The 10551-nt window shown below is 45.7% G+C and overlaps 1 protein-coding gene across 1 annotated transcript in view; it reads right to left on the reverse strand.

The window, feature by feature from the left end:
- The window catches only part of LOC8032775 (muscle calcium channel subunit alpha-1), an 83607-nt gene extending 77421 nt beyond the window's left edge, over positions 1-6186 (reverse strand). The window contains exons 1-2 of the mRNA XM_040505074.2: positions 6078-6186; positions 4642-4794 (exon numbers count right to left, since the gene is read on the reverse strand). Of these exons, the coding sequence (XP_040361008.2) occupies positions 4642-4794; positions 6078-6156 (232 nt within the window). The 5' untranslated portion in view covers positions 6157-6186. The remainder of the gene's footprint in view (positions 1-4641; positions 4795-6077) is intronic.
- Between the last annotated feature and the right edge of the window lie 4365 nt (positions 6187-10551).

Genomic DNA, 10551 nt, shown 5'->3' on the forward strand with positions numbered 1-10551 from the left:
TGAAGCGCCTATTTTGCCGCAAATTGCCCGGGAGAGCGATTTGTGAATGGCAGCGATGCATCGCTGCAATTTACGAAGGAAGCTTTACAAAGGAAGCGGTGTGGCAGTAAGCATCTCCGCATTTTATGCTCTGTGTCACAACAGAAACTGTTTTTATTTTTTAGGTATAAACACATTTTCAGTCCCGTTTTCGAGTTGCAGGCAGGTAGCTAGGAAGAGAGGGGGGCCTCTGGGATCATGTGTGCCCCCCAAACAAAATTCAGTAGTTCAACTTCCCCCCCCCCCCCCCTCCCACCACTAAAAGGTACCGAATGGAAGCGTTCGGACGAGTACAGCCTGCACTCTATGAGGTAGCACAACAGATACAAGGCAAAAGTTACCAAATCCCAGGTCCCCCATAACAAGCTCTGTATTTGTTATACGGTCCCCTTTGGGTTTTGTTTGTAAATGGCACCGCCTGGTCCTCTCTGCGGGGCGAGGCTATGCACGCGTGTTTAAAGATCGCCAGCGTGATCTTTCAGGACCTTCGAGACGAGTCGCGTCGCTAATCCTTTCCCCTTTTCACCCAAAGTCTCTCCTTCTATCCCTTTTGAGAGCTCTTTAAGTAATTAAAAGCGCCGAAAAAGACAAGGACAAAAAAATGGAACGACACAAGGCGCTTTTAATTATTTAAAGAGCCACGAACCAACTGGCCCAACTTTCCACTTTGCTTTTGAGAGCGCAGTGTCAATTATAAAAGTATACTATTCTTGCAAACCAGCAAACCTGCAAAGTGAGCGGTGCGACAATCTTGGCTAGGATGCCTTCACGCGAATACGGTATGTTCAGCGACGTAAAGTAAGACGTCGCGACAAGGGGGCCGTGAACAAAGACAGAGCCAGCAACGACTTGAGGCCCAGCAAGCCACAAGGATCAGCACTAAAGTTGACGAGATTCTCCTCTAAAGTACAAAAGATATGGCTGAATAATCAAAATTTCGCTGGTCCTTTTTTTTAATGATTTGATACACGGTTTATCTAATGTCAAATAAAGAAACTGGGTACTCGAGAAAAAAAAGCAACTCTTTTTTTTACAACTGGCACGTGCATTTGTAGAAAAGGCAATTACAATTGGGTATACTGAATGATCTTACACGGTATCATACATTTTGCAGAAACACTTCAATAAGGAGAACTGGTCCTATATATGTCTGAATACACAATGAATAGTTTACATTGAGCCTAGCAAAAAGCCCTTTCAGTGTAAAAAAAAAAAAAATATTATTTACACCCCCCCCCCCCCCCTTCCCCCCCTCCTCCCCGAAAACAAATCCTGACTACGTTCCTGCTGAATTCCATTCGTAAATTATAGCGACTGACACTCCCGAGCGGTTTGCGGCAGAATAGGCGCTTCCGAGTTTTCAGAGTGTAGCCAATGGCACCTAGAAGGCAAGGCCTCCGCATGACGTCATCATTTGTGGATCGCCGACCTGCCCCATGCGGCAAAAAGACTGAAGCTCGAGAGGGTCTCCGCAAAACGGCAGACGCTCCGGTCTTGTCGCCGCCACGCGTGTGAGCGCCGCACTCGACGGCTGACGCCGCGAGACGCGCTGGCAGCCATGCTGACGCAAGCTAGGCGGCGCTGCCTGGGTGGCCACTAGTGGTGACGTTTGGAGGGGAAAGGCGACCAGGCCTTGACTTTATGCTGGTATAGGTAGAGCTTTGGTTCAGGGGATCAAACTTGGCGAGTAAATGTCTCATTCAGAACGGTGACCATCCAACACTCAGTCGAAGCCCTGTCGACTATTCAGAGACTCGAAACCGCCACATACATTCAGAATAATGAATTGCTTAATATTTTTTTTATTAATATAGGTCTTCAAGAACGAAACACTTTTTCTTTTTTACAGGAATTGAACTTTCAGCCTGTGTTAAAATGAAGCTCCAGTGATCCGAACCAGAGGCCAAAGTTTTAGAACTAACCGTTACCTTATTCAAAAGCTTGAAGTGACTTTGAAAATTTCGATGCGAAATTGTGGAACCTTTCTTGTAACTCCCGCCATTCAGCTCTTCGCTATCGAAGGCTCCGTCGTCCACCTTTTTTTTTTTTTTTTTGCAGGGAAAATTTTGCGAAATCGCTTATAACTTCTTTAATAAGATAAAAGATAGTTATGAAGATAGTTATGATAAAAGATAGTACTACACTTGGGCACAAATACGCAGCGATACTTACTGTTTATTTTTGCAATAGAAAAACAACTTAATATTTTGGTTGAACTTGAACCGAGCGTCACATTGCCCCAGGCGCATAAAGTGACGCGAACACACTAATCCAGTGGCGTGCCATAAACCGAACTTCCCTGAGTAAACCTGTGCCAAAATTGTCCGCTCGTTGATTGAGCCTAATTAAAAACAAACAGCGCGAAAGGCCACGAAATCTTAATAAGGAACTTTTCCTGTCTTCGCCAAGTTTTGGTCTCGTCTCTCCCGCTGAATCGGTTCAATTAATTCTTAGGTTGGCTCTGAGCGATCGGCCGGCGTTGCTGTAGCTACAGAGTAAAAACAGTTTTAAAAAAATTACGATTTCCAGCGAGGTACATTGAAACAGCCAGGAAACTGATAACGCCAAAAATGCCGGCACTTGAATATCTTAGGGCTGTAATTAATCACTTTTTTTACATTAATACTTAGGGTACCGTTAACTCCTTAATGTCACCTGTAATTGCTTAAATCTTAACGGTAGTTGAGGCGGGTTTAATCTTCGAGTGAAGGGAGGTGACCGTTCCTAGGGTAAAAGTAAGATTTTCCAACCGCAGTTCTTTTAAACGTGAGAAAGTATTATCCGGGGCACTGTGCGATGATATACGTGAAACGCAGTTCTACTTTATGAGTATTACAAAACATTTCGATTGAATTAAATTTGACTGCAAACAGCGTAGCGAAATTTAACTATACTGGTTGTCACATAAAAGCCGGAAGTTTTGCGCGTTTTTCCTGAGCTGCGCGAAGTGGTTCTCACGAGGTTTAGTTGTTATAGACAGAAACAACGCTTTTGGCGCTTGAAACGCGTACCTCTCAAATAAATAACTTAAATCTAATATAAGATTAATGAACGAAGAGCGTGTTGGTGGGGTAAAGGTTGAAGAAAGCATAAACCTGTGGGACGTAGATGACTTAACTACGTCTATCAGCTACCAACTGACATATAGGAATTCCAAAAGCGAAGAACCGATTAAAGGTAGAGAAATCGAGGAAAGGGAAGGTAACTAAGAGGAGAGGAACGATGGAAGAGACGATGGGATAAAATGCAAAGTCGGATCGACAGAGTCATCTCTAATTTGAGAAATTCAATCTCAGTTTTCGTCAGGAATAGTCTCCCGGCCGAATCTGCAGTTATGTCGAACCCCCCCCACCCCTTTCTTCAATATTCCTGACTCTTTGAAACGGGGCCTGGTGTATGTGCAGGAACGGGCGTTCATGATTACGGGATGATAGGAATCAGGTGAGCCCTTGGAAACTTCATTGTAATGTTCCCGGAGTCATTGATCTGTTCATCTGCTGGTCTGACCTATCTAGTGGCTCCCGCAGCTTGATACAAGACACATACCATATATCTTAATTTAACGCATGAGGGGGAACGACCTTTCTTTTTTTTCTTAATACGGTTTTTGTTGCGATCAGGAGCATATTAGAGTGTCAGCTATGCTGGGCTTGCACTGGGCGAGTGCCGTGTTGCCGACAACGAACGGAGCATGCGGGCTTTCATCGCGGGTGACTTTGGTGCCGGGAGAGGGCGAGTAGAGCAACGATACCCTCGCCCTTTCACTGAGAATAATCGCGGTTGAAACGCAGCGCCTTCGGCGAATCGCGGTGGCGCTGGGGGTCACGTGACCGTGCTCCTGTCCACCGGCTCTTTCTGGCCTTCGGTCGCCCGTTCCCTCGGCTGCCGAAGCAGACGCCGGAGCAAGTAGCGGCTCCTCGACGTCGCAAACGCGCCCGTGGGAGACTACGTCGTCGATGTGTAGGCGCCGACGGTCTCCTTACGGGTATGAGGACAGAACGTATTCATGCTGTGCGTGAACGTGAAACGGTACGTAGAAGAGAACGCTGCCGAGGGAAGAAGGGACACGCGAATGCGACCGAGAAGCAATTTGTGAAGCGCATGCGCAAGAACGTGTTTGATGCTGGCTGTTTCGTGTGTGTGTGTGATCGGTTCTGGTTTACACGAGAGACACACCGCGCGACGCAACATCACCGTCAGACAATCACGACGTTACATCGTCGAAATGTCGCACTACCTGATCGGATTGCGTGATCGTCCGCGCATTTTCTTTATCTGCCATTTATTAAAACATTTTTGTTTTAATTCTAATTATTATGGTGACACCGCTGGCGACGCTCTAAGATGCAGAGTATCCCAAAGATTACGTTTTTCTTCCTTGCTTTTTTTTTTAAGGGGGGGTGGGGGGGCGGGGGGGGGGGGGGGAATCTTTTATATGTGTGCGTGGCCAGCCATATGATGCCATCGGGATTTCCAATATTTGCGTCTATGCCCCACGGATCCAGAGGGGCCGAGATGCATGGAACATTTTCCCCTAGATTATTATATTATTTCCATAATCCAAACACGAGAAAAAAAGGATGCGATCTGGCGGCAGCGTACTTGTCCCGTTGATGTAGCAGGTCTGATGCAGCTTTCCTGAGAACAGCTCCAGCCCGATGATGGCATAGATGATGATGACGAACACCACGAGGAGAGCGATATGAAGTAAAGGCACCATGGCTTTCAGAATGGAATTCAAAACAACTTGTAAACCTGCAACAGGAAGCACGGTGAGATGAAGCGGGCTTTTCCGCAGCCTGTGTCACTCGCGTCTTGACTTCACTGATGCGAAGATTAGCGAAGAGCCAATCACCACAGAATTCCGCCCGACCAGTGCTTTTTAAGTAAAACATTCTCTTCGCGCAAAGAAGCAGAGCACATGAACTATCATACTTAGTTCCCCAGTTCATGGCACACACTCAAGATGTGTGCTGGGTTTTGTAATTTTCTGAATTATCTTCGTACGTCAAAGTGATTGGCTCATCTTGTTCGCCGTGGTAAAGCATGTACACTCTAAGAAATTTAGAGCATATTCTTTCCCTCAAAGCACTTGCTAGAGCCAATCACTGCAGTCTACGGAGCGAGCTCAGCCAATCACTAAGCTGATCTTATGTATTGATTAAATAAAACACTCTGCGCTGTGTCACTGAGCACAGTGAAACATACTGTTGGATGTAACGCGTTACTTTTTCGGTAACGTAGTACGTACGCGTTGCTTTTTCAAAACAGTAACGGGTAACGCAATTACATCACTCGTTATATATTCTTCCCAAAACTTAAAAAAAAATTACAGTTACATTTTTTTCGTGTTTTTAGGCGCCAAGTTAAGTGAATTTTTTAGATTTAGGCGTTTTCTTCGTATTTTTATTGCTAGTATTTAAGTGGAGCCGTAAAAAAAAATATTTATGTTCAGTTTCTGCATGGACATAATGTTTCTTGAAATATAGCGCTCATTCATACCTCAAACTTCGAAACAGTACAACGCGTTAATTCATAATTTAAAAAGTAACGCGAAAGTAACGTGCGTTACTTTTTGTCAGTGACGGTAACGCGTTTCTTTATTTTAAGGTAACTTAGGTCGGTAACGCGTTCTTTTTATATGAAAATAACCAGTCAGTAACTTATTTCGTTACATTTTTTTTTTTCATTAACGCCAACAGCACTGGTAAAACGTCGAACTCAGTGCCACAACGCAGACTTTTTTTTTTTGTCTTCACAAATTATCAACTCTTTGATTGGCTCAGCTCGCTCCGTAGATTGCAGGGATTGGCTCGCCTGTGTGCATTGCAGGAAAGTAGACGCACCAGACGTATTACAGTGTTCTTGCAACTGAAAGCAAACCTGACTGACTGCAGTGTTCCAACATGGAGTGCACACTTACTCATCCCGTACTATGGAACTAATATTACATACACTCTAAGTTGGAGCGCTGAGTAGCACATCGAAATGGGCAGAAGAGAAACGGTGGTTGCAGAGCCAGTTCGGTGCACACTTACTTGGCACTCCAGAAACTAGTCTCAATGGCCTTAGAACTCGGAATGCTCGCAACGCTTTGACGTCAAACCCTTCCTTCATAAAAAAGGACAGGGCTGTACTGATAAGACTGCAAAGAAAAAAAAATCATTTTTTTTTATTACCAACGCTTTTCATTACTATGAGAACAGACGCTTATAAGAGAAGAATATACGGTGTGCAAGGCTCTTGCGCACCTCGTGCGGCTGTTTACCCTCCAAATTCGTCCACCTGCTTTTGTATACCCCGCGACATGAAGAGATGACGGCGCGTGCTTGGTTGACTGCATCGTCATCGCGCCTTCCCTGGGCGTTCTCTATGTTACCCTTTAGCTGACGTTCCCTTCCTAGCGTTCCGATACGCCGCAATTCGGAACAGTTGCTCGCCTCATATATTGCACACTTCTTGCTTAGAGGTTGATCAAGTTAGCAAACGTGGTAGCGTCATCCAGTTAATCATGTCGTTTAACACCGAAATTGTGGTGCAGAAAAAAAAAAAAAAAGTTCAGTCGAGCACACAGAGGCATTCCCTACTGTGTCTGCTCCTTCAACTAAACGTCTTTTTTTCCCCTTTTCTGGACCACAGTCTTAGGTGTTAAACTACATGATTATCTACCATAAGTTCGACTGCGGACTCACAATCCTTTTGTTCAGTTACCCGCTTTATTGGAAACCCTCAGAAAAATTGACCTCTTTAAAAAAAGCGACAAAAAGTATACATATATAGCAAGATATATACTTTAATACCCGTTATATAATGAGAGCGGATGGATTAACTTTTTAGTGGCATATACTGGTAACTTAAGACAGCTTGCACATAACTTTACGAAAATCAGCGCGTACCGGGCGACAAATGGGCGCGTAAGCGCTGACACGTAGCACTCGTGCGACACTTCGTCGTATGGTCGGTGCGTTGTCAACAGTATCGCGGTATCGAAATATGCTGGAGAGAAAACGAAGGCACTTACCCTATAACTACAATTACGAAATCTAGAAAATTCCATGAGTTGCGTAAGTAAGCACCTGGGTGTAACAGGAATCCGTAGGCAATAATTTTCATAACGCATTCAGCTGTAAATATCACTAGAAATATATACTCCACTTTTTCCTGCAAAAAGAAACAAAAAAAAACAAAACAAAAGTGTATTAGTACAAAAACGCATTTTTACCCAAGTGGCAAAAAATAGACGCCAAGCAACTGATGAGTTGGTGGGGGTTTTAGTCGATCGTTCCAATAAGTGCAATAACGACGCGGTGCATGTGGGCAGGTCTCGGCGGGCTATCGGGCTTATCGTTATCGGAAGTATCGAAACGATTGACTAAAACTTCCTATTAGGGCGTTTAGTAGAACGTTCCGATAACTCCGATACCCGATACTACACCTTTGCGCGTGAACCCTATCGATGTTTGGTATCGTTATCAAAGATATCGGAACAATTTGATGAAACTCGTTAATCATTTTCGCTGTCCGGTAACGCTTTCGAGATCCGTCACAAAATCGCGCACACTGCGGACAATGCTGTCGGCACGCATGCGCAGTAGTATCGTCTTTATTGCGATGAGCGTTGGGGAAGGGAAAAGTCTAGGGAAACTCCCTACTGCGTGCGACACTGGGAAAAAGGGGGGAGGCGGTGCAAAGCGAGTTTGGGCATTCGCGCAACACTTCGAAAAGTGGTTCTTTCTTTCAAGACCCTTAAACAGGCTATGGATTTTACGCATGCGCGCTGGCAACGATGCCATTTCCCTAGGTGTAAAGCGCTTGGGCACCCTGTTCTGAAAGTTCTTATTCGGCTAGCGTTCTTTAGCTCGATGTAACTGCGCATGTATTCTCCGTGTAAAAGAACATCCAATGGGTATTCGTAAATGTTTGCGAGATGCTGACGACTAGAGATGTCGACGTGCAGGGATGCCGGATATCAGCAAAATCAACGAGTTTTCGCAACATCCCTGAGTACGCGAATATCTGACGATTCTCCCGAAATCCCCCAATGGCCAGTGCCACTCAGCAAGCTACGCATCGAGTATCGACACTCCATGCCACAACTGTATCGTGGGAGCAGCCATTTTTGGGCTTGGGAGCCATTGGTGATCGTTAGGAACACAACATGCGACTTCTGAGCTTTAGTTTATGATGTCAGGAAGCTCGAGTGAAAGCGTTTTGTTCTGTCGCAAACCGTTTTTACGCGTCCTACAAAAAAAAAAAAAAAAGCGTTTCTTGCAATTTAAAGTAAAGCTTCAGATCAATGGCTGAAGTGATCGTAGGCAACAGGGTGGCTGAACGGTCGTTACTCTGAGGCGTGTGTCTTAGTGGCTCTGAGGAAGACAAGCCTGACTCACCAGAGTGGCATTCACTTGGTTGGAATCACTGTTGGGGTAGGGAGTGTAAACAGCTAAAGCCACGCAATTGGCGAAAATTGTCAACAGAATTAAATATTCAAAAGGTCTGGTGGGACAGCGTCAAGGAAATGAACGGGAGTGTCGATCACAAAATGTTTACTCGAAGGAAGCAAATTTGGGCTAATGGTTTAGGGAGTATTCACTGGACGCCATATTTGTGGGTGCTGTTTAGAGCGCATGCTCAGAACGAGCTCACATAAATAGGCTACTAAGCCCAACTCTCTCGATGGTGCGGAATACACGTTGCAAAAGAACTGTGGAAGCTCGCCATGAGCACGCGCTCAGCATTCGCGCACACAGCTATGGCCGTCAGCGAATACTCCCTATAGGACGCGTGGGCCGGGAAGGATACTTCCACTCGACGACGCTGATGCAGAGCTTCCTGAGCGGGTTGCTCAGGCCGAGGCAGAAGAGTGCTCGCAGGGGGCGCTCGACCACCTTGGGGCCCTTGCGGGGCGGACGTCGGCGCTCCCGAGCCGCCCCCTGCGCCGAGGGGGCCGGGACCCCCTGGCTGCCCAGCGTGTTCATGGCCTCGGCCGCCCCCAGGGCCGCCTGCCAGGCGCTGGACAGGGGCCTCCCTCCGCCGCTGCTGGTGCTGCCAGCCCCGCCGCCGCTCGCTGCTCCTGGCACCCAGGACACACATCATGACGTCATCTTGGTGCGTTCGAGAAAGGCAGCTTCTCCCGCAAGCCCTCTTTTGCTTGCCACTTTAACGAGACGAAAAGGACACTTAAGGCCCGTTCACACTCTTGCGACCGAGTAAGACCGAGAGAGACCAGACCGGTTTTTAAGCCTTTTGCGACTTCTTGGGACCAGATGAGCTGCAGCGGAGCTAGTCCTAAGAGATCGCAAGAGGCTTAAGAACTGGTCTGGTCTCTCTCGGTCGTACTCGGTTGCAAAAGTGTGAACGGGCCTTGACTCAAGGCCCGTTCACAAACTTGCGACCTCTTAGAACCGGGTGCCTCAAAACCTCTTGAAACAAGAGGACACACTGGCGCCATCTATCGGGTAGCAGTGTAAACTTGGCGGTCCGGCCTATATTCTATTTCCCTCGCGCATTATCCTTTCTTTCTTGGCTCGAAAAACGTTTTTCAACGTTACAAACGAGCCTTTTTCATAGGTATTACGCACATTTGACTTCGGAAATCCCGCAAAACCTCCGCTCTTGTGAAATGCATTTTCAGGGTCACCGCATAGATGGCGCCAGGGTGGCAGTTTGTTCTCTCCTCCTAAGAAATTTTAAGAGGTTTCATGAGGTCTCGTCTCTCTCGGTCGTACTCGGTTGCAAGAGTGTGAACGAGCCTTAACGTTGAGAAGCAAGTAATAAGGTCAAGGTTGATAGCCTGCGATACTAGGAATCACCTTGCAACTTTTATATGCATTGTCAAATCCACCAATAGTCGTAGAAACCCCAAAAGTACTCCTGTTCAAAAGGTTCATAGTGACCGCCTCGGTAGTTTCAAGAAAAGTTTGAATAAACAATGTAAAGAAAGACGTGCTTATAAAAAGATTTCCAAAAGTTGGTCGGTCCAAACTGAGCAGAAGTACAAAGAGATCAATAACCTTCCCAAAATGCAAATAAATGAAAAAAAGTGTTTTTTGACAAGTTCAACAAAACTCTAAAAATAAACCCTAAAGAATGATGAAGTTTGATAATGCGAACAGAAAAGAAGACACTTTTATTCCTGCGTTGACATTTGATGGTGGTACAGTGGTGTCTGATAACGCAAAAATTGAATGTTTTTTAACTCGTATTTTAAGTCGGTATTTTTGGAAGAGTCCCCATAGTTTACCGAACACAGCAAAGCGTAATACCCAGCATTACAGCTGACATGAACAGTATCGTGAAGTTGCTGCGCGGAATTGATGCATCCAAGGCCGTTGGACCTGGCGGCATTTCCCCCGTTATTTTCCTTAATTGCAGTGAGTCTGTAGAGCGTTATCTTTTTACTATATTCAACGAATCTTTAAAAACAAGGATGGTTCCAATAGATTGGAAGATGGAAAACAGGCCTGTTTCTAAATCCGGTTCTAAAACCAGTGTTAAAATTTATTGACCTAT

This window comes from Ixodes scapularis, unplaced genomic scaffold, assembly GCF_016920785.2.
Source record: "Ixodes scapularis isolate PalLabHiFi unplaced genomic scaffold, ASM1692078v2 PGA_scaffold8__174_contigs__length_109621045, whole genome shotgun sequence".
Taxonomy (NCBI): Eukaryota; Metazoa; Arthropoda; class Arachnida; order Ixodida; family Ixodidae; genus Ixodes; species Ixodes scapularis.